The sequence below is a fragment of the Molothrus aeneus genome, unplaced genomic scaffold (genome assembly GCF_037042795.1).
Source record: "Molothrus aeneus isolate 106 unplaced genomic scaffold, BPBGC_Maene_1.0 scaffold_30, whole genome shotgun sequence".
Lineage (NCBI taxonomy): Eukaryota > Metazoa > Chordata > Aves > Passeriformes > Icteridae > Molothrus > Molothrus aeneus.
The window spans coordinates 5415146-5441351 of record NW_027098964.1 but is presented as its reverse complement, the minus strand read 5'-3'; the positions used below and the strand labels follow the sequence as shown (position 1 = coordinate 5441351).

The 26206-nt window shown below is 64.6% G+C and overlaps 2 protein-coding genes across 3 annotated transcripts in view; both read left to right on the top strand.

Annotated features, from left to right (window-relative positions):
- The first annotated feature begins 2047 nt into the window (after window positions 1-2047).
- Window positions 2048-7549, top strand: DNAJB1 (DnaJ heat shock protein family (Hsp40) member B1). 2 transcript variants are annotated; one of them, XM_066570589.1, is made up of 3 exons: window positions 2048-2340; window positions 3479-4038; window positions 6570-7549. In XM_066570589.1, the coding sequence occupies exons 1-3, from the start codon at window positions 2130-2132 to the stop codon at window positions 6798-6800; spliced, it is 1002 nt and encodes a 333-aa protein (XP_066426686.1). In that variant the 5' UTR covers window positions 2048-2129; the 3' UTR covers window positions 6801-7549. The 2 variants fall into 2 exon arrangements, with proteins under 2 accessions (XP_066426686.1, XP_066426685.1); XM_066570588.1 differs by having other exon boundaries at window positions 5659-6619.
- A 5076-nt stretch (window positions 7550-12625) lies between these two features.
- The window catches only part of LOC136569947 (venom factor-like), a 32738-nt gene continuing 19157 nt past the window's right edge, over window positions 12626-26206 (top strand). The window contains exons 1-16 of the mRNA XM_066570313.1: window positions 12626-12785; window positions 14589-14781; window positions 16911-17070; window positions 18070-18140; window positions 18247-18341; window positions 18425-18507; window positions 18606-18696; window positions 19060-19162; window positions 19566-19686; window positions 19982-20097; window positions 20834-20980; window positions 21954-22166; window positions 23107-23301; window positions 23900-24058; window positions 25006-25135; window positions 25703-25774. Of these exons, the coding sequence (XP_066426410.1) occupies window positions 12679-12785; window positions 14589-14781; window positions 16911-17070; window positions 18070-18140; window positions 18247-18341; window positions 18425-18507; window positions 18606-18696; window positions 19060-19162; window positions 19566-19686; window positions 19982-20097; window positions 20834-20980; window positions 21954-22166; window positions 23107-23301; window positions 23900-24058; window positions 25006-25135; window positions 25703-25774 (2056 nt within the window). The 5' untranslated portion in view covers window positions 12626-12678. The remainder of the gene's footprint in view (window positions 12786-14588; window positions 14782-16910; window positions 17071-18069; window positions 18141-18246; window positions 18342-18424; window positions 18508-18605; window positions 18697-19059; window positions 19163-19565; window positions 19687-19981; window positions 20098-20833; window positions 20981-21953; window positions 22167-23106; window positions 23302-23899; window positions 24059-25005; window positions 25136-25702; window positions 25775-26206) is intronic.

Here is a 26206-nt window from a genome sequence, read left to right as displayed (position 1 = left end):
TTCCCATCCCCGGTTCCTCTCCGTTCCCATCCCGTTCCCGTCCCCTTCCCATCCCCGTGTTTCCCTCCCCGGTCCATCCCCGCTTCCCTCGGTCCCTCCCCCGTCCCTTCCGGGTGCATCTCCGTTCCCATCCCCATTCCCATGCCGGTCCCATCCCGTTCCCATCCCGTTCCCATCCCGTTCCCATCCCCGTTCCCATCCCTGTTCCCATCCCCGTTCCCATCCCCGTTCCCATCTCCGTTCCCATCTCCATTCCCATCTCCGTTCCCATCCCCGTTCCCATCCCCGTTCCCATCTCCGTTCCCATCTCCGTTCCCATCCCCGTTCCCATCTCCGTTCCCATCTCTGTTCCCATCTCCGTTCCCATCCCCGTTCCCATCTCCGTTCCCATCTCCGTTCCCATCCCCGTTCCCATCCCCGTTCCCATCTCCGTTCCCATCCCCGTTCCCATCTCCGTTCCCATCCCCGTTCCCATCCCCGTTCCCATCCCCGTTCCCATCTCCGTTCCCATCCCCGTTCCCATCTCCATTCCCATCTCCGTTCCCATCCCGTTCCCATCCCCGTTCCCATCCCCGTTCCCATCCCCGTTCCCATCCCCGTTCCCATCCCCGTTCCCATCTCCGTTCCCATCTCCATTCCCATCTCCGTTCCCATCTCCATTCCCATCCCCGTTCCCATCTCCGTTCCCATCTCCGTTCCCATCTCCATTCCCATCTCTGTTCCCATCCCGTTCCCATCCCCGTTCCCATCTCCGTTCCCATCTCCGTTCCCATCTCCATTCCCATCTCCGTTCCCATCTCCATTCCCATCCCCGTTCCCATCTCCGTTCCCATCTCCGTTCCCATCTCCATTCCCATCTCTGTTCCCATCTCCGTTCCCATCCCTGTTCCCATCCCCGTTCCCATCTCCGTTCCCATCCCGTTCCCATCCCGTTCCCATCCCCGTTCCCCCCGTCCCCTCTCCCTCTCTCCTTCCCGATCCCCTCCCGGTCCCTCCCTCGATCCCTCCCTGGTCCCTCCCCGATCCCATCCCCGGTTCCTCCCCGTTCCCATCCCCGGTTCCTCCCCGTTCCCATCCCTGTTACCCTCGGTCCATCCCCGTTCCCATCCCGCTCCCGTCCCGTTCCCCCCGGTCCCTCCCCGTCCCATCTCCCTCCCTCCTTCCCGATCCCCTCCCGGTCCCTCCCTGGCTCCATCCCCGGTGCCTCTCCCGGTTCCTCCGCCCATCTGCCCTCGCGCCCTCTCCCGACCCCTCCTCGTCCCCTCCGCTCCTCTCCCGGTCCCTCCCCGGTCCCTCCCCGGTCCAGCCCTCTCCCCCTCCATCTCTCGGTCCATCTCCGGTCTCTCCCCCGTTCCCTCTCCCGGTCCCTTCCCGCTCCATCTCCATCCATCCCCGCTCCATCCTCGGGCCCTCCCCGGTCCTTCCCTCTCCCTGTCCATCCCCGCTCCATCCCCACCTATTCCCCGGTTTTTGCCCGATCCCTTCGAGGTCTCTCTCCAGTCCCTGCGCGTTCCATCCTCATCCATCTCCGGTCCCTTCCCGCTCCATCCCCGCTCCATCCCCATCCCTCTCTGCATCCATTCCCCGGTCCCTTCCCGCTCCATCCCCATCCATCCCCGGTCCCTCCCCAGTCCCTCCTCCGGTCCATCCCCGCTCTATCCCCAGTCCCCGCTCCATCCTCGACCCTCCCTGGTCCCCCCTGGTCCATTCCTCTCCCCGCTCCATCCCCGCTCCATCCCCGGTCCCTCTCCGATCCCTCCCGGTCCCTCCCCGTCTCTCCCTGCTCCATCCCCATCCATTCCCGATCCCTCCCCATCCCTCCCACTCCCTCCCCGATCCCTCCCCGATCCCTCCCGGTCCCTCCCCGTCCCTCTCATCCCTCCTCGGTCCCTCCCCTGTCCCTCCCCATCCCTCCCCATCCCTCCCTCCCCATCCCGGTCCCTCCCCATCCTTCTCCATCCCTCTCCATCCCTTTCCATCCCTTTCCATCCCTCCCCATCCCGGTCCCTCCCTCCCCATCCCGGTCCCTCCCCGGTCCCTCCCCGTCCCCCCCCGCCCCTCGGGGCTCCCTCCCCGTGCCCGTCCCGCGGATCCTCGCCGTGCCCGGTGCCAGAGCAGCGGGGGCGGCCATGGGCAAGGATTATTACCGCACGCTGGGGCTGTCCCGGGGGGCCTCGGCCGCCGACATCCGCCGCGCTTACCGGCGGCAGGCGCTGCGCTGCCACCCGGACAAGGACCGGTCCCCGGGGGCCGAGCAGCGCTTCAAGGAGGTGGCCGAGGCCTACGACGTGCTCAGCGACCCCAAGAAACGGGAGATCTTCGACAAGTACGGGGAGGAGGGTGAGCGGCGGCACCGGGGGGACGGCCCGGGGGCAGGGCAGGGGGTTGGGGGGCACGGGAGGGGGTGAGGGGGTAGGTGAGGAGGGGTCTGGGGGGCACGGGAGGGGGTGAGGGGGTAGGTGAGGAGGGGTCCGGGGGGCACGGGAGGGGTGAGGGGGTAGGTGAGGAGGGGCCCGGGGGGCACGGGATGGGCAGAGAGGGGATGAGAGGGTCTGGGGTAGATGGGGAGGGAGCTCGGGGGCAGATGGGGAGGGGGTCTGGGGGGCACGGAAGGGGCAATGAGGGGGTCAGGGGGTCCAGGATTAGGTGGGGAGGGGGTCTGTGAGCACGGGAAGGGCAGGTGGGGGGTGAGGGTGGGGGGCTGAAGAGGAGACTGGGGGGAGAGTGAGGGGTGGAGGGGCTTGGAGGTGACAGCCAGGGAGGTGAGGGGGTGAGAGGGTGGGGACAGGTGAGGGGGGCAGGTGACAGGGACAGGTGAGGGGGACAGATGAGGGGACAGGGGGTGAGGACAGGTGACAGGACCAGGTGAGGGGGACGGGGGGTGAAGACAGGTGAGGGGGACAGGTGACAGGGACAGATGAAGGGGACACAGGGTGAAGACAGGTGAGGGGGACAGATGAGGGGGACAGGCGAGGGGACAGGTGACAGGGACAGGTGAGGGGGACACGGGGTGAAGACAGGTGAGGGGACAGGTGACACAGACAGGTGAGGGGGGCAGGGGACAGCGAGGACAGGTGCCAGTGCCAGGTGCCAGTGCCAGGATCGGCGGCTGGGGGCGGTGGGCGCACACAGGAGGGTGGGCTCAGGGCTCGGGTGGCACCGAGAGGGGCACACGGGGAGGGGGCTCCGGGCCGGGCACCCCGCGTGGCCTGGCAGTGCCCGGGGGGGGCCGGGAGGGCGCCGGGGCGGTGCCGGGGGGGACCCGCTGGAGCCGGCTGGGCCTGTTGGGGCCCGTCCGGGACCGTCAGCGGCGTCGGCGCCACGGGCAGAACCGGTTCCCCACGGTTCCCCACGCCCTGGCCCTGCCCCACGCCCCGGCCCTGCCCTGCCCTGCCCGCGGCTCTCCCCGCGGCCGGGGGCGGGGAGGGGCTGATGGGCACCTTCCCCACCTTCCTCCCAACGCCCCAAAATCCGCCAGGGCTGAAAGGGGGAGCCCCCACGCCCGGGCCGGGGGGCTCCAACGGGCCCACCTTCACCTACACGTTCCGCGGCGACCCGCACGCCATGTTCGCCGAGTTCTTCGACGGGCGCAACCCCTTCGACACCTTCTTCGTGCAGCGCAACGGCGACGATGAGGACGGCGACGAGACCTTCAACACCTTCCACGTGGGGGGATTCGGCAGCGTCAGCTTCCCGCGGGGCCGGGGCGGCGAGGGCCGCAAGCAGGACCCGCCCGTGCTGCACGAGCTGCGCGTGTCGCTGGAGGAGATCTACAGCGGCTGCACCAAGAAGATGAAGATCTCCCACAAGCGCCTGGGCCCCGACGGGAAGACGGTGAGGAACGAGGACAAGATCCTGACCATCGAGGTGAAGAGGGGATGGAAGGAGGGCACCAAGATCACCTTCCCCAAGGAGGGCGACCAGACGCCCAACAACATCCCGGCCGACGTGGTGTTCGTGCTCAAGGACAAGCCGCACGACGTGTTCCGGCGCGACGGCTCCGACATCGTCTACCCGGCCAGGATCAGCCTGCGCGAGGTCAGCGCGGCCCCGGGGGCACCGGGGACATCGGCGTGGGTGGGATTGGTGGGGATGTTGGAGATGGGTGACAGTGGGACATCGGCGTGGGTGGGATTGGTGGGGATGTTGGAGATGGGGTGCGCTTGGTGGGGACATCATGAGCGGTGGGTGGTGCTGGGTGGCAGTGGGGACATTGGAGATGGGGTGGGCTTGGTGGGGACATCAATGGGTGGGTGGGCTTGGTGGGGATGTTGGAGATGGGTGACAGTGGGGGCATGGAGGGTGGGTGGGCTTGGTGGGGAGGTTGGAGATGGGTGACAGTGGGGACATGGAGGGTGGGTGGCAGGGGGACATTGGAGATGGGGTGCGCTTGGTGCGAACATCAGAGGCTGGTGTTGGTGGGAACACTGGAGATGGGGTGGGCTTGGGGACATCAAGGGGTGGGTGGTGGTGGGGACAGTAGAGATGGGTGACAGTGGGGACATTGAGGATGGGCTTGGTGGGGACATAAGGGCTGGCTGGGCTTAGGGGGAATGTCAGGGGTGGGTGGGCTTGGTGGGGATGATGGAGATGGAGTGGTCTTGGTGGGGATGTCAGGGGTTGGTGTTGGTGGGAACGTTGGAGATGGGGTGGGCTTGGTGGGAACATCAGGGGGTGGGTGGGCTTGGTGGGGATGTTGGAGATGGGTGACAGTGGGGACATTGAGGGTGGGGTGGTCTTGGTGGGGACATCAGGGGTTGGTCTTGGTGGGGACATCATGAGTGGTTGGGTGGTGCTGGGGTGGCAGTGGGGACGTTGGAGATGGGGTGGTCTTGGTAGGGACATCAAGGGGTGGGTGATGGTGGGGACATTGGGGTTGGGGTGGTCTTGGTGGGGGCATCAAGGGTGGATGGCAGTGGGGACATGGGGTGGTGGGTGGTGGTGGGGACGTCAGATGGGGACATCGGGACTGGGCTGGGTGGTGTTGGGGACATCAGGGTTGGGTTGGTGGCAGTGGGGACACGGGTGGGGACACCAGGAGGGACGTCACAGGTGGGACAGCTTGGGTGGGGGGACACAATGGGTGGCCAAGGGGTCACTCTGGGGGTTACCCTGGGGTCACTCTGGGGTCACTCTGGTGTCACTCTGGGGGCTACCCTGGGGTCACTCTGGGGGTCACTCTGGGGTCATTCTGGGGTCACTCTGGGGGTCACTCTGGGGCCATGCCGGGGGTGTCCCTTGGCCCAGCGCTGACATGTCCACCCTGTCCCCTGTCGGTGACCTGTCCCCGTGTCCCCTGTGTCCCTGACCTGTCCCCGTGTCCCCCGTGTCCCCCATGTCCCTATGTACCTGACCTGTCCCTGATGGGTCCCTTGCGTGCCCTGTGTCCCTGTGTACTTGATCTGTCCCCGTGTCCCCTGTGTCCCCCTGTCCCTGACGTGTGCCCCTGTCCCCTGTCCCTGACCTGTCCCTGTGTTCCCTGTCCCTGACCTGTCCCCATGTCCCTGACGTGTCCTTGACCTGTCCCCATGACCCTAACATGTCCTGACGTCCCCATGTCCCTGACATGTCCCCTGTCCCTGACCTGTCCCTGTGTCCCCTGTCCCTGACCTGTCCCTGTGTCCCTCTGTCCCTGACGTGTCCCTGACGTGTCCCCAGGCTCTGTGTGGCTGCACGGTGACCGTCCCCACGCTCGATGGCCGCTCCATCCCCATGGTGTTCCAGGACGTGGAATGTCCCCACGTCCCTGACGTGTCCCAGTGTCCCCTGTGTCCCCATGTCCCTGACCTGTCCCCGTGTCCCCCCAGGCTCTGTGTGGCTGCACGGTGACCGTCCCCATCCTGGATGGCCACTCCATCCCCATGGTGTTCCAGGACATGGAATGTCCCCCGTGTCCCTCTGTCCCTGACCTGTCCCCATGTCCCCATGTCCCTGAAGTGTCCCCATCATGTCCCCGTGTCCCCCCAGGCTCTGTGTGGCTGCACGGTGACCGTCCCCACGCTCGATGGCCGCTCCATCCCCATGGTGTTCCAGGACATGGAATGTCCCCATGTCCCTGATGCGTCCCAATGTCCCTGTGTCCCCATGTCCCTGACCTGTCCCTGACGTGTCCCTGACCTGTCCCCATGTCCCTGACATGTCCCTGACCTGTCCCTGTGTCCCTCTGTCCCTGACGTGTCCCTGACGTGTCCCCAGGCTCTGTGTGGCTGCACGGTGACCGTCCCCACGCTTGATGGCCACTCCATCCCCATGGTGTTCCAGGACATGGAATGTCCCCCGTGTCCCTCTGTCCCTGACCTGTCCCCATGTCCCCATGTCCCTGACCTGTCCCCGTGTCCCCGTGTCCCCCCAGGCTCTGTGTGGCTGCACGGTGACCGTCCCCATCCTGGATGGCCGCTCCATCCCCATGGTGTTCCAGGACATGGAATGTCCCCACGTCCCTGACGTGTCCCAGTGTCCCCTGTGTCCCCATGTCCCTGACCTGTCCCCATGTCCCTGACATGTCCCTGACCTGTCCCTGTGTCCCTCTGTCCCTGAAGTGTCCCCATCATGTCCCCGTGTCCCCCCAGGCTCTGTGTGGCTGCACGGTGACCGTCCCCACGCTCGATGGCCGCTCCATCCCCATGGTGTTCCAGGACGTGCTCAAGCCGGGGGTCAAGCGCCGCGTCCCCGGGGAGGGGCTGCCCCTGCCCCGCTCCCCGGAGCTGCGCGGTGACCTCGTCATCGAGTTCGAGGTCAAATTCCCGGACCGGATCCCGCCCGCCTCCAAACCCCTCCTGGAGCAGATCCTGCCCCCATAGGGACCCCCAGACCCCCCCGGGGGGTGCGGACTCGGGGGGGACCCCCTGGAACAGCCCCTGGCGCTGGGGGGATCCCGCTGGGCTCCTCCTCCTCCTCGGGGGCTTTGGGGTGTCCCTGTCCCCGAGCTCAGGGGGGTTTTGGGTTCACCCCGCTGTCCTGGGGGTTTGGGGTGTTCCTGTCCCCGAGCTCAGAGCTCAGAGGGGTTTTGGGGTCACCCCGCTGTCCCGGGGGGTTTTGGGGTCACCCCACTGTCCCGAGGGTTTTGGGGTCTCCCTGTCCCCAGTCTCAGAGCCCTGAGGGGTTTTGGGGTCACCCCGCTGTCCCGGGGGGTTTTGGGGTTACCCCACTGTCCTGGGGGTTTTAGGGTGTTCCTGTCCCCAGTCTCAGAGCCCTGAGGGGTTTTGGGGTCACCCCGCTGTCCCGGGGGGTTTTGGGGTGTCCCTGTCCCCAAGCTCAGAGCTCAGAGGGGTTTTGGGGTGTCCTTGTCTCCAGTCTCAGAGCTCTGAGGGATTTTGGGGTCACCCCGCTGTCCCGGGGGGTTTTGGGGTGTCCTTGTCCCGACGTCAGAGCCCTGAGGGGTTTTGGGGTCACCCCGCTGTCCCGGGGGTTTTGGGGTGTCCCTGTCCCCAGTCTCAGAGCTCCAAGGGGTTTTGGGGTCACCCCACTGTCCCGGGGGTTTTGGGGTGTCCTTGTCCTCGATCTCAGGGGGTTTTGGGGTCACCCCACTGTCCCGGGGGGTTTTGGGGTGTCCTTGTCCCCAGTCTCAGAGCTCAGAGGGGTTTTGGGGTGTCCTTGTCCTCGATCTCAGGGGGTTTTGGGGTCACCCCACTGTCCCGGGGGTTTTGGGGTGTCCTTGTCCTCGATCTCAGGGGGTTTTGGGGTCACCCCACTGTCCCGGGGGGTTTTGGGGTGTCCTTGTCCCCAGTCTCAGAGCTCAGGGGGGTTTTGGGGTCTCCCTGCCATCCCGGGGGTTTTGGGGTGTCCCTGTCCCCATTCTCAGGGGTTTTGGGGTGCTCTTGTCTCCAGTCTCGGAGCTCCAAGGGGTTTTGGGGTCACCCCGCTGTCTCAGGGGGTTTTGGGGTGTCCCTGTCCCCGATCTCAGGGGGGTTTTGGGGTCACCCCAAGGTGTCCTGGGGGGTTTTGGGGTGTCCTGCCCCCCCCTCTCTGCTCTGGGTGTCCCTGTCCCCCAAATTTGGGGTGTCCAGGTCTCCAGGTGTCCTTGTCCCCCCCCATTTTGGGGGTCTCTGGGTGCCTCTTTCCCCCCCATTTTGGGGGTCAACGACACCTGAAGACCCCTCCCCATTTTTGGGGTCCTGGGGGGGTCTCCAGGTCTTCTTGACCCCCCCCATTTTGGGGGTCCCCAGGTGTCCTTGTCCCCCAAATTTGGGGTCCCCAGGTGTCTTTCACCCCCAGTTTTGGGGGTCTTGGTGTGTCCTTGACCCCTCCCCATTTTGGGGGTCTCTGGGTGCCTCTTTCCCCCCCATTTTGGGGGTCCCCAGGTGTCCTTGTCTCCCAATTTTGGGGTCTCTAGGTGTCCTTGTCCCCCCCAATTTAGGGGTCCCCACTTTCCCCCCCCCCCCATTTTGGGGGTCTTTGGGGTGTCTCTGGTCCCCCCCATTTTGGGACTCTTGGGGTATCCTCGACCCCCCTCAATTTTGGGGTCCTGGGGGTCCCCAGGTATCCTTGACCCCCCCATTTTTGGGGGTCTCTGGGTGTTCTTGTCCCCCCCCATTTTGGGGGTCAAGGACACCTGAAGACCCCTCCCCATTTTTGGGGTCCTGGGGGTCTCCAGGTGTCCTTGTGTCCCCCCCAATTTGGGGGTCCCCAGGTGTCCTTATCCCCCAAATTTGGGGTCCCCAGGTGTCTTTCACCCCCCCCATTTTTGGGGTCCTGGGGGTCTCCAGGTCTTCTTGACCCCCCTCATTTTGGGGGTCCCCAGGTTTTCTTGCCCCCCCCCCCCCCCATTTTGGGGTCTCCAGGTCTCCTTGTCCCCCCCAATTTAGGGGTCCCCACTTTCCCCCTCCCCCATTTTGGGGGTCCCCAGGTGTCCTTCACCCCCAATTTTGGGGTCTCCAGGTGTCCTTGTCCCCAGTTTTGGGGGTCTCTGGGTGTTCTTGTCCCCCCCATTTTGGGGGTCAAGGACACCTGAAGACCCCTCCCCATTTTTGAGGTCCCGGGGGTCTCCAGGTGTTCTTGACCCCCCCCATTTTGGGGGTCCCCAGGTGTCCTTGTCCCCCAAATTTGGGGGTCTCTGGTTGTCCTTGCCCCCAATTTTGGGGTCTTTGGGTGTCCTTGACCCCCCCCAATTTTGGGGTCCCCGGGTGTCCTTGTCCCCCAAATTTGGGGGTCTCTGGTTGTCCTTGCCCCCAATTTTGGGGTCTTTGGGTGTCCTTGACCCCCCCCAATTTGGGGGTCCCCACGCCCCCCTCCCCCCATTTTGGGGTCCCCCCCCCAGGGCTGTATTTAGGGGAGGGGTCCCCACATCCCCTCCCCCCCTTTTTGGGGTCCCCCCCCCTCATCCTTCATTGGGGGGGGGGCGGGGGGGCCGCGGGCGGCTCGGGGGGGGGGGGGAGGGGAGGGGCGGGGCCCTCGCGGATTTTTGGGGTGAAACCGCCCGGAAAAGGGGCCGAGATTAAAAAACCCTAAAACCCAAGCGGGGTCTGCTTTATTTGGGGAGGGGGCGTCGGGGATTTGGGGTGGGGAGGGGCACAGAGGGGGGGGCCACATTTGCCCCCTCCCCAAATCACACAGGGACCCCTCCCCACCCCAGGGTGTGCGGGCCCCCAAACGGGGGCTGAAAACCCCCCAGAAATGGGCATGGGGAGACCCCTCCCCAAATGGGGGCTGGGACCCCTCCCCAAATGGGGTTTGGGACCCGAAATCGGGCGTGGGACCCCTCCTCAAATCGGGTGTGGGACCCTAAATCGGGTCTGGGACCCCTCCCCAAATGGGGTTTGGGACCCGAAATCGGGTCTGGGACCCCTCCCCAAATGGGGTTTGGGACCCGAAATCGGGTTTGGGACCCCTCCCCAAATGGGGTTTGGGACCCGAAATCGGGTTTGGGACCCCTCCTCAAATGGGGTTTGAGACCCCAAATCGGTTATGGGACCCCTCCTCAAATGGGGTTTGGGACCCTAAATCAGGTTTGGGACCCCTCCTCAAATGGGGTTTGGGACCCCTCCCCAAATGGGGTTTGGGACCCTAAATGGGGTTTGGGACCCCTCCTCAAATGGGGTTTGGGACCCTAAATGGGGTTTGGGACCCCTCCCCACATGGGGTCTGTGACCCCTCCCCAAATCGAGTTTGGGACCTCTCCTCAAATGGGGTTTGTGACCCCAAATGGGGTTTGGGACCCTAAATCAGTTATGGGACCCCTCCCCAAATGGGGTCTGGGACCCCTCCCCAAACGGGGTTTGGGAACCCTTCCCCACATGGGGTTTGAGACCCCTCCCCAAATGGGGTTTGGGACCCCAGATGTGGCTTGGGACCCTAAATTGGTTATGGGACCCCTCCCCAAATCGGGTTTGGGAACCTCCCCAAACGGGGTCTGGGACCCCAAATTGGGTTTGGGACCCCTCCCCAAAGGGGGTTTGGGACCCTATATCGGTTATGGGACCCCCTCCCCAAATGGGGTCTGAACCCCCCTTTTGGGGTCTATTCCTGCCCCCTCCTCAAATGGGTGTGCACAGGTGTCCCCAGGTGTCCCCAGATGTCCCCAGATGTCCCCAGGTGTCCCCAGGTGTCCCCAGGAGGGGTCCAGGTGGCCTGGACACAGTGGCTGTCCCCGCTGTCCCCTCAGTGTCCCCCAATGTCCCCCACTGCCATCTCAATGTCCCCAGTGTCCCCTCAATGTCCCCAGTGTCCCCAGTGTCCCCCTGTGTCCCTCGTGCCACCCCCAGTGTCCCCCAGGGCCCCTCCACTGCCATCCCAGTGTCACCCAATGTCCTCTGGCTGTCCCCAGTGCCTCCCCAGTGCCACCCCAATCGTCCCCCAGTGTCCCCAATTGTCCCCCGGTGTCCCCAATGTCCCCACTTGTCCCGCAATGTCCCCAGTGCCACCCCAGTGCCACCCTCAGTGTCCCCTCCCCGTCCCTCGGGCCATCCCCAGCTCTCTCCCCGCTGTCCCCTCCCTGTCCCCTGATGTCCCCTGATGTCCCCCCACCCCAGGTGTCCCTCCCCGCCGCGCTGTCCCCGCGCTGTCCCCTCATGTTCCCCACATCCCCCGCTGTCCCTGCTGTCCCCTGGTGTCCCTCATGTCCCGTGTCCCTCCTTGATGTCCCCACTGTCCCCTCGTGTTCCCCACATCCCCCACTGTCCCTGATGTCCCCACGCTGTCCCCTTGTGTGTCCTGTTGTCCCCCGCTGTCCCCTCCTGTCCCTGTGTCCCCCTCTGTCCCCACTGTCCCCTGGTGTCCCTGATGTCCCCACTGTCCCCACTGTCCCCGCTGTCCCCTGGTGTCCCTGTGTCCCCCTCTGTCCCTCACTGTCCCTCACTGTCCCCGTGTCCCTCTCTGTCCCAGCTGTCCCCGCTGTCCCTCACTGTCCCCTTCTGTCCCCCACTGTCCCCGCTGTCCCCTGGTGTCCCTGATGTCCCCTGTCCCTCCCTGATGTCCCCGCGCTGTCCCCACTGTCCCCGCTGTCCCCACTGTCCCCGCTGTCCCCGCTGTCCCCCGCTGTCCCCCCACTGTCCCCCACTGTCCCCGCTGTCCCCGCGCTGTCCCCGCTGTCCCCTGGTGTCCCTGATGTCCCCTGTCCCTCCCTGATGTCCCCGCTGTCCCCGCTGTCCCCGCTGTCCCCGCTGTCCCCGCGCTGTCCCCGCGGTGTCGCAAGCCCCGCGCTGGCCCCGCGCCCGCTCCTTCCCCGAAATGAGGAGCGGCCGCCCCGCCCCTCCCCCACCCCGCCCCGCCCCTCCCCCACCCCAACCGCTGCCACCCCCCCCACCCCCCCCCCACCCCCCCCCTCCTTTGTCACCGGGGTCCCCAAGGTGTCACCCCCAGACCCACAACAGGCGGCCGCAGGTGACAGAAGGTGACCACAGGTGGCCGGGAGTGACCACAGGTGGCCGCAGGCGGCCGGGGGTGGCCGGAGGTGACCAAAGTGGCCGAAAGTGACCACAGGTGGCCGGGGGTGGCCGGGGGTGGCCGGAACCCCCCCACTCCCCCTTTGTCACCGGGGTCCCCAAGGTGTCACCCCCAGACCCACACAGGCGGCCGCAGTGGCTGCAGGTGGCCGAAGGTGGCCACGGGTGGCCAAAGGTGGCCGCAGGTGACCACAGGTGGCCGGGAGTGGCCGAAAGTGACCACAGGTGGCCGCAGGTGGCCGGAGGTGGCCGGAGCCCTCCCCACTCCTCCTTTGTCACCAGGGTCCCCAAGGTGTCACCCCCAGACCCACAACAGGCGGCCGAAAGTGACCAAAAGTGGCCGGAGGTGGCCGGGGGTGACCAAAAGTGACCAAAAGTGGCCGGGGGTGGCCGCAGGTGGCCGGGGGTGGCCGGAGGCGACCAAAGGGTGGCCGGAGGTGGCCGGGGGTGGCCGGAGGCGACCGAATGTGGCTGGAGGTGGCCGGGGGTGGCCAGGGATGGCCGAAAGTGGCCGAAGGTGGCCGAAGGTGGCCGGGGGTGGCCGCAGGTGGCTGGAAGTGGCCGGAGCCCCCCCTCCCCCACCCCCCACCCCCACCCTGACCCCTCCCATGGGTGGGGGCGGGGCTCGGGTTACCCAATAACCCCCCCGGGGCCGCCCCCATAAAGGGACAAGGGACCCCCCCCCCCCCGGTGTCGCTGTCGCCGTCCCTGTCCCTGTCGCTGTCGCCGTCCCTGTCGCTGTCGCTGTCGCTGTCGCCGTCGCTGTCGCCGTCGCTGTCGCCGCCCCCTCCCTGCGGCCATGGGGGCTCCGGCGCTGCCCCCTCCTCACCCTCCTCATCCTCATCCTCGCCTCTTCCTCCTCCTCGGATTCCTGGCGCTGCTCGGGACCCCCGCCCGCGCTGAGCTGTGAGACACTGGGGACCCCCCCCCAAACCCAAACCCACCCGTGGGACCCTCATTGGGACCCCCACCTAAACCCAAACCCACCCGTGGGACCCCCCCCAAACCCAACCCCACCCGTGGGACCCCCCCCCAAACCCCATCCCCACCCATGGGACCCTCATTGGGACCCCCACCCAAACCCCACCCATGGGACCCCACCCCAAACCCAAACCCACCCATGGGACCCCCCCCAAACCCAACCCCACCCGTGGGACCCCCACCTCAAACCCACCCATGGGACCCCAAACCCAGCCCCACCCATGGGACCCTCATTGGGACCCCCACCCCAACCCCACCCATGGAACCCCCAACCAAACCCCACCCATGGGACCCCACCCCAAACCCAAACCCACCTATGGGACCCTCACCCCAAACCCACCCATGGGACCCCAAACCCAGCCCCACCCATGGGACCCCACCCCAACTCCACCATGGAACCCCCACCCAAACCCACCCATGGGACCCCAAACCCATACCCACCCATGGGACCCCCACCCAACCAAACCCCACCCATGGGACCCCCACACCAAACCCCATCCCCACCCATGGGACCCTCATTGGGACCCCCACCCAAACCCCACCCATGGGACCCCACCCCAAACCCACCCATGGGACCCCCACCCATGGGACCCACACCCCAAACCCAACCCCACCCATGGGACCCCCACCCCATTGTCCATGGGACCCCCCAAACCATGGGACCCCCAACCCCACCCATGGGACCCTCATGGGAACCCCACCCCAACCCACCCCCACCCATGGGACCCCCACCCCAACCCACCCCCACCCATGGGACCCCCACCCACCCATCCGTGAGACCACCAAACAATGGGACCCCCATGGAATCCCCTTTTTGGGACGCCCCCCACCCATGGGTGCTGTGGGGACAGATTTTGGGGTTTCTGGGTGCTCTGAGGTCACCAAAGGTTTATGGGGTGCCCAAGCTAATTCTGGGACAGATTTGGGGGTTTCTGGTTGCTCTGAGGTGCCCGAGGTGTTTTTGGGGCAGATTTTGGGGTTTCTGAGGTTCCCAAGGTGTTTTGGGGCAGATTTTGGGGGTTTCCAGGCAGATTTTGGTGTTTCTGAGGTCCCCTAGGTGTTTTTTGGGGCAGATTTTGGGGTTTTGGGGCAGATTTTGGTGTTTCTGAGGTCCCCTAGGTGTTTTTCGGGGCAGATTTTGGGGGTTTTGGGGCAGATTTTGGTGTTTCTGAGGTCCCCTAGCTGTTTCGGGGCATATTTTGGGGTTTTGGGGCAGATTTTGGGGTTTCTGAGGTCCCCTAGGTGTTTTTTGGGGCAGATTTTGGGGTTTTTGGGGCAGATTTTGGTGTTTCTGAGGTTCCCAAGGTGTTTTTGCGGCAGATTTTGGGAGTTTTGGGGCAGATTTTGGGGTTTCTGAGGTCCCCTAGGTATTTTTTGGGGCAGATTTTGGGGGTTTCGGGGCAGATTTGGGGGTTCTCGGGGCAGATTTTGGTGTTTCTGAGGTGCCCAAGGTGTTTCTGGGGCAGATTTTGGTGTTTCTGAGGTCCCCTAGCTGTTTCGGGGCAGATTTTGGTGTTTCTGAGGTGCCCAAGGTGTTTCTGGGGCAGATTTTGGTGTTTCTGAGGTCCCCTAGGTGTTTTGGAGCAGATTTTGGGGTTTTTGGGGCAGATTTTGGTGTTTCTGAGGTCCCCTAGCTGTTTCGGGGCAGATTTTGGGGTTTCGGGGCAGGTTCCGGGGTTCCTGTGCCCCGTGCCCCCCGAGCCCCGGCCAGCCCCTGGCTGTCCCCAGGGTGACCATGGTGACCCCGGCCGTGCTGCGGCTGGAGACGGACGAGCGGGTGCTCCTGGAGGCCCCCGGGGTGACCGCGGCCACCCAGGCCCTGCTGCTGGTCCAGGACTTCCCCCAGAAGCGCCAGGTCCTGTTCCGGACCAACGTGGAGCTGAGCCCGGAGCAGGGCATGATGGCCACGGCCACCATCAAGGTACGGTCACTGTCACCGTGTCCTGGTCACTGTCACCATGCCCTGGTCACTGTCACCATGCCCTGGTCAGTGCCACCATCCCCTGGTCACTGTCACCATGTCCTGGTCACTGTCACCGTGCCCTGGCCACGGTCACCATGCCCTGGCCACGGCCACCATCAAGGTACGGTCACTGTCACCGTGTCCTGGTCACTGTCACCATGCCCTGCTCAGTGCCACCATCAAGGTACGGTCACTGTCACCGTGTCCTGGTCACTGTCACCATGCCCTGGTCACTGTCACCATGCCCTGGTCAGTGCCACCATCCCCTGGCCACGGCCACCATCAAGGTACGGTCACTGTCACCACCCCTGGTCACTGTCACCGTGTCCTGGTCACTGTCACCATGCCCTGGTCAGTGCCACCATGCCCTGGTCACTGTCACCATGCCCTGGCCACTGTCACCATGCCCTGGCCACGGCCACCATCAAGGTACGGTCACTGTCACCGTGTCCTGGTCACTGTCACCGTGTCCTGGTCAGTGCCACCATCCCCTGGCCACGGCCACCATCAAGGTACGGTCACTGTCACCATCAAGGTACGGTCACTGTCACCACCCCTGGTCACTGTCACCATGCCCTGGTCACTGTCACCATGTCCTGGTCAGTGCCACCATCCCCTGGCCACGGCCACCATCAAGGTACGGTCACTGTCACCATCAAGGTACGGTCACTGTCACCACCCCTGGTCACTGTCACCATCCCCTGGCCACAGCCACCATCAAGGTACGGTCAGTGCCACCATGCCCTGGTCACTGTTACCACGCCCCTCTGGTCAGTGTCACCATTCCCCGATCAGTGCCACCATCAAGGTACAGTGTCACCTCCCTCTGGTCACTGTCACCCCCCTGGTCAGTGCCACCATCAAGGTACGGGGTCACCTCCCCTTTCTGGTCAGTGTCACCACCCCCCGGTCACTGTCCCCTTCTGGTCACTGCCACCACCCCTTTCTGGTCACTGTCACCTCCCCCTGGTCACTGCCATCCCCCTGGGCAGTGTCCCCCCCCCGGTCAGTGTCACCCCCTGGTGGCCAGCACGGGTCACTGTCCCCCCCCCGGTCAGTGCCACCCCCCTGGTGACCAGCACGGGTCACTGTCCCCTCTCTGGTCAGTGCCACCCCCCTGGTGACCAGCACGGGTCACTGTCCCCTCTCTGGTCAGTGCCACCCCCCTGGTGACCAGCACGGGTCACTGTCCCTGCGGTCACTGCCCAGGACGGGAAACGGGAACTGACCCTGAGCGGGGGTGGGGAATGGCCGGGGGGGGACAGTGGTCAGTCCTGGGGACAGTGGGATGGTCACTGCTGGGGACAATGGTCACTGCTGGGGACAGTGGGATGGTCACTGCTGGGGACAGTGGTCACTGCTGGGGACAATGGTCACTGCTGGGGACAGCGGGATGGTCACTGCTGGGGACAGTGGTCACTGCTGGGGACAGTGGTCAGTCCTGGTGTCCTTGGGGTGGTCACTGCTGGGGACAGCAGGGTGGTCTCCTCCAGGTGACCCCACAGATGTCCCCAGTGTCGCCAATGTCCCCAATGTCCTCATTGTCTCCTGTCCCCATGGATGTCCTCAATGTCCCTGTCCCCAATATCCCCAATGTCCCCAATCCCCCCAATGTCCCCAATGTCCCTCTTGTCCCCAGTGTCCCCATGTCCCCAATATCCCCAATGTCCCCAATGTCCCCACTGTCCCCCCGTCCCCAATGTCCCCAATCCTCCCACTGTCCCCAGTGTCCCCATATCCCCGGTGTCCCCGGTGTCCCCACTGTCCCCCCTGTCCCCAATGTCCCCAATCCCCCCAGTGTCCCCACTGTCCCCAGTGTCCCCATATCCCCAGTGTCCCCACTGTCCCCCCATCCCCAATGTCCCCAATCCCCCCAATGTCCCCACTGTCCCCAGTGTCCCCAGTGTCCCCATGTCCCCAGTGTCCCCAATGTCCCTCTTGTCCCCACTGTCCCCAGTGTCCCCATGTCCCCCTGTCCCCACTGTCCCCACTGTCCCCCCGTCCCCAATGTCCCCACTGTCCCCAATGTCCCCACTGTCCCCACTGTCCCCAGTGTCCCCATATCCCCAGTGTCCCCCTGTCCCCAGGTGCCAGCCAAGGCGCTGCCGCAGGCGCCAGGGAAGCAGTTTGTGGCGGTGACAGCGCGGGTGGGCGCGGTGACACTGGAGAAGGTGCTGCTGGTGTCCCTGCAGAGCGGCCACATCTTCGTGCAGACCGACAAACCCATCTACACCCCGGGCAGCACCGGTGAGGGGACACCTGGGGACACCTGGGGACACCTGGGGACACAGCGGGGACACCTGGGGACACTGCGGGGACAGCCTGGGGACACCTGGGGACACCTGGGGACAGCCTGGGGACACAGCGGGGACACCTGGGGACACTGCGGGGACAGCCTGGGGACACCTGGGGACACCTGGGGACAGCTGGGGACACTGCGGGGACAGCCTGGGGACAGCCTGGGGACAGCCTGGGGACACCCTGGGGACAGCTGGGGACACTGCGGGGACACCTGGGGACACAGTGGGGACACCTGGGGACACCTGGGGACAGCTGGGGACACTGCGGGGACAGCCTGGGGACACCTGGGGACAGCTGGGGACACTGCGGGGACAGCCTGGGGACACTGCGGGGACAGCCTGGGGACAGCCTGGGGACAGCCTGGGGACACTGTGGGGACACTGTGGGGACAGCCTGGGGACACCAGGGGACATCCTGGGGACACTGCGGGGACAGCCTGGGGACAGCTGGGGACACTGCGGGGACAGCCTGGGGACAGCCTGGGGACACTGCAGGGACACCTGGGGACACTGCGGGGACAGCCTGGGGACAGCTGGGGACATGGGGACACTGCGGGGACAGCTGGGGACAGTGCAGGGACAGCTGGGGACATTGGAGGGGATGGGGACACCGAAGGGATTGGGACACTGTGGGGACACCTCACGTTGTCACCTCACCTTGTCCCTTGTGTCCCCTCCCTTGTCCCTCAGGTCCCCCTCTGCTCCCCTTGTCCCCTGTGTCCCCTCTCAGTCCCCAGTGTCCCCTCCAGTGCTGGCTGTCCCCACGTGTCCCCCACGTGTCCCCCCTGTGTCCCCTCTCTCCTTGTCCCCTATGTCCCTTCATGTTGTCCCCTCACCTTGTCCCCCTTGTCCCCTCTCACCTTGTCCCCTCCCAGTCCCCTGTGTCCCCTCCCAGTGCTGGGTGTCCCCTGTGTCCCCTGACCTTGTCCCCCGTGTCCCCTCCCAGTGCTCTGCCGCCTCTTCACCGTGAACCACCTCATGCAGCCGGTGGCCAAGACGGTCACCGTGGAGGTCAAGGTGAGTGCCCTGGGGTGGCACGGGTGGGTGACACAGAGGTGACACGGGTGGGTGACACGGGTGGGTGACACAGGTGTGACACGGTGCCACCCGCGTGTCCCCTCAGACGCCCGACAACATCATCATCAAACAAGTCCTGGTGTCGTCCCCGACCAAAAACGGGATCCTGTCCCTCACCCACAACCTGCCCGAGGTCATCAGGTGGGTGTCACCGTCCCCCGCGGTGGCCTGGGGACACCCCTGGCACTGTCACCTCCCTGTCACCTCCCTGTCACCTCCCCCAGCTTGGGCATGTGGACGATTTCGGCCAAATTCGAGGATTCTCCGGAGCAGGATTTCAGCACCAAATTCGAGGTCAAGGAATACGGTGGGTGAGGGGTGAGGGTGGCCTTGGGGACATCGGGGGCTGTCCCCAAGGGGTGGCGGTGTCACCGTGTCACCGGTGTCACCGATGTCACCCCGCAGTGCTGCCCAGCTTCGAGGTGTCCCTGATTCCTGAGAAGAAGTTCCTCTACATCGACAGCCAGCAGGACTTCAAGGTGTCCATCCACGCCAGGTGACACCAAAATGTCCCTTTTTGGGGACAACAGTGTCCCCTCTGGGGTCACAGCTGTGTGGGGGGGACAGGGGACAGCTGGGCTTGGCTGGTGGCCCTGGGGGTGGCACGATGGGGACACGGGGTGGCTTGGGGACATCGGTGGTGGTGGCAGGGATGGGACGACAGAGATGGGGTGGCAGCATGGGGACATGGGGCGACATGGGGACATGGGGTGACATTGGTGATGGTGACAGGGGTGGGATGGCAGGGACAGGGGTGGCAGCATGGGGACATGGGGACACAGTGACACAGTGACACAGTGACAGGGTGACAGGGTGACAGGGTGACAGGGTGACAGGGTGACACGGTGGCTGTCCCCAGGTACCTGTACGGGAGGAAAGTGGACGGGATGGCCTTTGTCCTGTTTGGGGTCATGGTGGACGATGAGAGGAAGAGCATCCCCCAGTCCCTGCAGCGCATCCCGGTGAGCCTGGCACTGCCACTGTCCCTGTCCCCAACGCTGCCACTGTCCCTGTCCCCAGCTCTGTCCCGGTGAGCCTGGCACTGCCACTGTCCCTGTCCCCAGCCCTGTCCTAACCCTGTCCCCAACCCTGTCCCCATGTCCCCAACCATGTCCCCAAGTGCAGGATGGTGACGCTGTCCCCCTGCTGTCCCTGTGCTGTCCCTAACCCTGTCCCCAATGTGTCCCCAATGTGTCCCCAATGTGTCCCCAGGTGCAGGACGGCGACGCTGACGTCCTGCTGTCCCTAACCCTGTCCCCAATGTGTCCCCAATGTGTCCCCAATGTGTCCCCAGGTGCAGGACGGTGACGCTGACGTCCTGCTGTCCCTAACCCTGTCCCCAATGTGTCCCCAATGTGTCCTCAGGTGCAGAACGGTGACGTTGACGTCCTGCTGTCCATGGCTCATCTGCGCGAGCGCTTCCCCAAGCCCCAGGAGCTGGTGGGACACTCCCTCTATGTCACTGTCACCGTCATCACCGAGTCGGGTCTGTGCGGGGACACGGGGGGACACGGGGGGACAGGGACATCAGGGGGACACAGGGGACAGGGACAACGAGGGGACAGGAACAGCAGATGGCAGGGGGACAGTGAGGGGAAAGGGACAGTGAGGATGGGGGACGCCTGGGGTGGGGACAGGGCCCGGAGGTGACACGGCCGCCGTGGTGTCCCCACAGGAGGGTGGCAGGGGGACAGTGAGGGGACAGGGACAGTGAGGATGGGGGGACACCTGGGGTGGGGACAGGGCCCGGAGGTGACACGGCCACCTCGGTGTCCCCACAGGCAGTGACATGGTGGAGGCCCAGCTTGGTGACATCAAGATCGTGACGTCCCCCTACAGCATCCACTTCACCCGCACCCCCAAGTACTTCAAGCCGGGGATGCCCTTTGACCTCATGGTTGGTGACATCTTGGGGACAGCGGTGGCCCAGGGTGGTGGCACGGGGACCCATGGGGTGTCCTGGGGCGGGGACAGGGCACAGCTGGGGCTGGAGGAGGAGTCGGTGCCTGGGTGATGTCCCTGTGTCACCTGAGAGGGGCTGGGGACCGTGAGCTGTCCCCGTGTCCCTGGGGTGGCACTTGCTGGTGCCAGTGTCCCTTTGCAGTGCCACCGCCCCTTCCTGGTGCCACCGCCCCTTCCCAGTGTCCCTTTGCAGTGCCACCGCCCCTTCCTGGTGTCACCGCCCCTTCCTGGTGTCACCGCCCCTTCCCAGCGTCCCTTTGCAGTGCCACCGCCCCTTCCTGGTGTCACCGCCCCTTCCCAGTGTCCCTTTGCAGTGCCACCGCCCCTTCCTGGTGTCACCGCCCCTTCCCAGTGTCCCTTTGCAGTGCCACCGCCCCTTCCCAGTGTCACCACCCCTTCCCAGTATCATTGTCCCCAGTGCCACCACCCCTTCCTAGTGTCCCTTTGCAGTGTCACTGCCCCTTACCGGTGCCACCACCCCTTCCCAGTGTCCCTTCCCAGTATCACTGCCCCTTCCCAGTGTCATTGTCCCCAGTGTCACCACCCCTTCCCAGTGTCCCTTCCCTCACTCCCACGTCCCCCCATCCCTCAGTGTCCCCTCCATGTTTATGTCACCAACCCCTCCAGTGTCCCCTCCAGGTTTATGTCACCACCCCTGGTGTCCCCTCCAGGTTTATGTCACCAACCCTGACGGGTCCCCAGCATCGCGTGTCAGAGTCGAGGCCGATGGCTTCCAGGGCCAGGTGTCCACGCGGGGCGATGGCACGGCCAGGATGGTCCTCAACATGCCGGCCACCAGGGACAGCGTCCCCATCACCGTGAGTGGGGACACCGCTGTCACCTCACCAGGGTGGCCCAGGGCTGGGGAGGTGACCGGGGCTTGAGGTGGCTGAGGTGGTGATGACCACGGCTCAGGACAGCAGGACTGGACATTCGTGATGGTCAGTGCACTGTGGTGGTCAAGATGGCCAGAGACCTCCATAGTGGCCAAAATCTCCATGATAACCAACACACTTCCATGATGGCCAAGACCTCTATGGAACCTCTCTGGTGGCCAAGCCCTCCATGATGGCCAAGGCCTTTATGGTGGCCAAGACCTTTATGAAGCCCCTATGGTGGCCAAGGCCTCCATGATGGCCAAGATCTCTATGGTGGTCAAGACTGCCATGATGGCCAAGCCCTTTATGGTGGCCAAGACCTCCATGGAACCTCTATGGTGGCCAAGGCCTCTATGGAACCTCTCTGGGGGCCAAGACCTTTATGGAGCCCCTATGGTGGCCCAGATCTCCATGATGGCCAAGATCTCTATGATGGCCAAGCCCACCACGATGGCCAAGACCTCTATGGAACCTCTCTGGTGGCCAAGACCTCCATGATGCCCAAAACCTCCATGATGGCCAAGCTCTCCATGATGACCAAGGCCTTTATGGAGCCCCTATGATGGCCGAGACCTCTATGGAACCTCTCTGGTGGCCAAGCTCTCCATGATGTCCAAACCCTCCATGATGGCCAAGGCCTCTATGGAACCTCTCTGGTGGCCAAGCTCTCCATGATGGTTCCTCTATGGAACCTCTCTGGTGGCCAAGCCCTCCATGATGGCCAAGGCCTTTATGGAATCTCTATGGTGGCCAAGCTCTCCATGATGGTTCCTCTATGGAACCTCTCTGGTGGCCAAGCTCTCCATGATGGTTCCTCTATGGAACCTCTCTGGTGGCCAAGGCCTCCCCGCTGCCCCCAGCCCGGCCCGTGTCCCTCCCCGCTGACCGAGCGCCACCGTGTCCCCTGTGCCAGGTGCGGACGGCGCAGGAGGGGCTGCCCCCGGAGCGCCAGGCCTCGCGGCAGATGACGGCCCAGGCCTATCGCAGCCAGGCCGGCTCGGGCAACTTCCTGCACCTGGCGGTGGCCGCCACCGAGCTCCAGCCCGGGGACAACCTGGCCGTCAACTTCCACCTCAAGACCAGCGACAACAACGTCCGCAACTCCGTCCCGTTCTTCACCTACCTGGTGGGTACCCGCGGTTGATCGGTGGTGCCCCCACCTTGGCCATCTGGACGTCCAGGGACCTGGAGGACATTTGGATGAGCCTGGGGGGCCCTTGAGGGACTTGGGAGGTCCTTGAGGGGTTTGGGAGATCCTTGAGGGGTTTGGGGGGTCCTTGAGGGGTTTGGGGGGTCCATGAGGTGTTTGGAAGGTTCTTGAGGGAGCTGAGAGGTCCTTGAGGGGTTTGGGAGGCCTTGGAGGTGTTTGGGGGTTCCTTGAGGGATTTGGGAGGTCCTTGAGGGGTTTGGGGGGTCATTGAGGGGTTTGGAAGGTCCTTGAGGGGTTTGGGAGGTCCTTGAGGGGTTTGGGGGGTCATTGAGGGGTTTGGAAGGTTCTTGAAGGAACTGAGCAGTCCTTGAGGGACCTGGGAGGTCCTCGAAGGGTTTGGAAGGTTCTTGAGTGAACTGAGAGGTCCTTGAGGGGTTTGGGGGGTCCATGAGGGGTTTGGAAGGTTCTTGAGGGAACTGAGAGGTTCTTGAGGGGTTTGGGAGGTCCCTGAGGGACCTGGGAGGTTTCACCTACCTGGTAGGTACCCGTGGTTGATCGGTGGTGCCTCCACCTTGGTGACCACCTGGACATCCAGGGACCTGGAGGACATTTGGATGAGCTTGGGGGGACCTGGGAGATCCTTGAAGGGTTTGGGAGGCCCTTGAGGGAACTGAGAGGTTCTTGAGGGGTTTGGGAAGTCCTTGAAGGGTTTGGGAGGTCCTTGAAGGGTTTGGGAGGTCCTTGAAGGGTTTGGGAGGTTCTTGAGGGGTTTGGAAGGTTCTTGATGGAACTGAGAGATCCTTGAGGGGTTTGGGAGGTCCTTGGAGGTGTTTGGGAGGTTCTTGAGGGGTCTGGGAGGTCCTTGAGGGGTCATTGAGGGGCGTCCAGGTGGTCACCAAGCCTGGGTTCCTGGCAGATCATGACCAAGGGCCGCATCCTCCGAGCCGGCCGGCAGCGGCACGAGCCCGGCCAGAGCTTGGTGACCATGACCCTGCCGGTGACGCCCGAGCTCATCCCGTCCTTCCGCATCGTGGCCTTCTACTACGTCCTGCCCGGCGAGATCGTGGCCGACTCCGTCTGGGTGGACGTCAAGGACACCTGCATGGGCTCCGTCAGTGTCCCCTGGTGGTCCCAGGGGGGTCACAGGGGGTCTTGGAGACGTTGGATGGGCCTTGGTGGTGGTGGAGTGGTCCTTGAGGTGGCCCTGGAGGGACCTGGGAGGTCTTGGAGGTGTTTGGGGGGTCCTTGAGGCACCTGGGAGGTTCTTGAGGGGTTTGGGAGGTCCTTGAGGGAACTGAGAGGTCCTTGAGGTGTTTGAGAGGTCCTTGAGGGGTTTGGGAGGTCCTTGAGGGATTTGGAAGGTTCTTGAGGGAACTGAGAGGTCCTTGAGGCGTTTGGGGGCCCTTGAGGGATCGGGGGGATCTTTGGAAGGGTTTGGGAAGACCTTGAGATCCTTGGGGACCTTTGGAAGAACTTGAGGGGACATTGAGGGACCTGAGTGGCCCCTGGTGGGGATTTGGTGTCACTTGTGCGGTTTTGGACACTCCACGAGGAGCTTGGACATCTCCTGGGTGACCCAGGTGGCCCTGGTGGCCCTGGTGGCCCAGACATGAACCCCATGTCCAAATGTGGTGTCTCCCGTGGTGGGGGGAGGACAAAAGTGTCTTTTGGGGACATCCTGGGGACGTCACCTCCTGTGTCTGTGGCAGCTGGTGGTGAAGGGGGCGACAGAACGTGACAACCATGTCCAAGAGCCAGGGGCACGGATAGAGCTGCGCCTCGAGGGCGACCACAAGGCCTACGTGGGGCTGGTGGCCGTGGACAAGGGGGTCTACGTCCTCAACAAGAACAAGTTCACCCAGGCCAAGGTGGGTGGCCCTGTCCTCCATGTCCCCTGGTGGTGGCCACCATGGTTGTGCCTGTCCCCATCATCTCCTGGTGGTGGCCACCATGATTGTCTGTGTCCCTGCTGTCCCCTGGTGGTGGCCACCATGGTTGTCCCTGTCCCCATCATCTCCTGGTGGTGGCCACCATGGTTGTGCCTGTCCCCATCATCTCCTTGTGGTGGCCACCATGGTTGTGCCTGCTGTCCCCTAGTGGTGACCACCATGGTTGTGCCTGTCCCCATTGGTCCTTGGTGGTGGCCACCATAGTTGTCCGTGTCCCTGATGTCCCCTGGTGGTGGCCACCATGGTTGTCCCTGTCCCTGCTGTCCCCTGGTGGTGGCCACCATGGTTGTCCCTGTCCCTGCTGTCCCCTGGTGGTGGCCGTGGACAAGGGGGTCTTTGTCCTCAACAAGAACAAGCTCACCCAGACCAGGGTGGGTGGCCCTGTCCTCGATGTCCCCAAGGGGTGGCCATGGCCATCCCCAGCATCCTTGGGTGGTGGCTGTCACGGCTGTCCCCGTCCCCATCGTCCCCTCCTGGTGGCCATCATGGTTGTCCCTGTCACCCCTGGTGGTGGTGGTGGCTGTCACGGGTGTCCCCCATCCCTGCCATCCCTGCGTGGTGGCCGTGGCCGTCACAGCTGTCCCCATTGTCCCCAGGTTGGGGTGGTGGCCATCACAGCTGTCCCCATCATCCCTGGGTGGTGGCACTGGCCATCACAGCTGTCCTGTCACCCCTGGGTGGTGGCAATGGTCACGGCTGTCCTGTCACCCCTGGGTGGTGGTGGCAGTGTCACAGCTGTCCTGTCACCCCTGGGTGGTGGCAATGGTCACAGCTGTCCTGTCACCCCTGGGTGGTGGTGGCAGTGTCACGGCTGTCCTGTCACCCCTGGGTGGTGGCAGTGTCACAGCTGTCCCCTGTGGGCGCAGGTTTGGGACACGGTGGAGAAAAGTGACATCGGCTGCACGGCGGGCAGTGGCCGGGACAACGTCGGCGTCTTCGCGGACGCCGGCCTGAGCCTGGCCACCAGCGTCAAGGTCACCACGCCCCAGCGGTCAGGTGGGGACAGCTGTGGTGGCACCTCGGGGACAGGCGGGTGGCACCTCAGGGAGGTGGCATCTTACAGAGGTGGCACCTTGGGGATGGAGCAGGGGACGGGGATGGTGGAGGAGGTGGCACCTTGGGGATGGGAGTTGTGACATCTCGGGGATGGAGGAGGTGGCACCTCAGGGATGGTGGAGGAGGTGGCATCTCAGGGATGGTGGAGGTGGTGGCACCTTGGGGATGGGAGTTGTGACATCTCGGGGATGGTGGAGGAGGTGGCACCTTGGGGATGGAGGAGGTGGCACATCAGGGATGGGGATGATGGCACCTCAGGGATGGTGGAGGTGACACCATGGGGATGGAGGAGGTGACATCTCAGGGATGGTGGAGGTGGTGGCACCTTGGGGATGGAGGAGGTGACATCTCAGGGATGGTGGAGGTGACACCTCGGGGATGGAGGAGGTGACACCTCAGGGATGGTGGAGGAGGTGACATCTCAGGGATGGTGGAGGTGACGCTGAGCTTTGGGATGTGACACCTGGGACACCTTGGGGTCCTGACCAGTGTCCCCTCTGTCCCCAGAGCTCCTGTGTCCCCAGCCTGCCAAACGCAAGCGGCGCTCGCTGGCACTCGCCGAGTACAAGGGCACCAAGGGTGGGTGGCACTGGGGTGTCCCTTGTCCCCAACATCACCAGGGTGTCCCTTGTCCCTGAGGTCACCAGGGTGTCCCTTGTCCCCGAGGTCACCAGGGTGTCCCTGGTCCCCAATGTCACCAGGGTGTCCCTTGTCCCCAGGGGTCACCAGGGTGTCCCTTGTCCCTGAGGTCACCAGGGTGTCCCTTGTCCCCGAGGTCACCAGGGTGTCCCTGGTCCCCAAGGTCACCAGGGTGTCCCTTGTCCCCAGGGGTCACCAGGGTGTCCCTTGACCCCAACATCACCAGGGTGTCCCTTGTCCCCAAGGTCCCCAGGGTGTCCCTGGTCCCCAATGTCACCAGGGTGTTCCTTGTCCCCAGGGGTCACCAGGGTGTCCCTTGTCCCCAGGGGTCCCCAGGGTGTCCCTTGTCCCCAAGGTCCCCAGGGTGTCCCT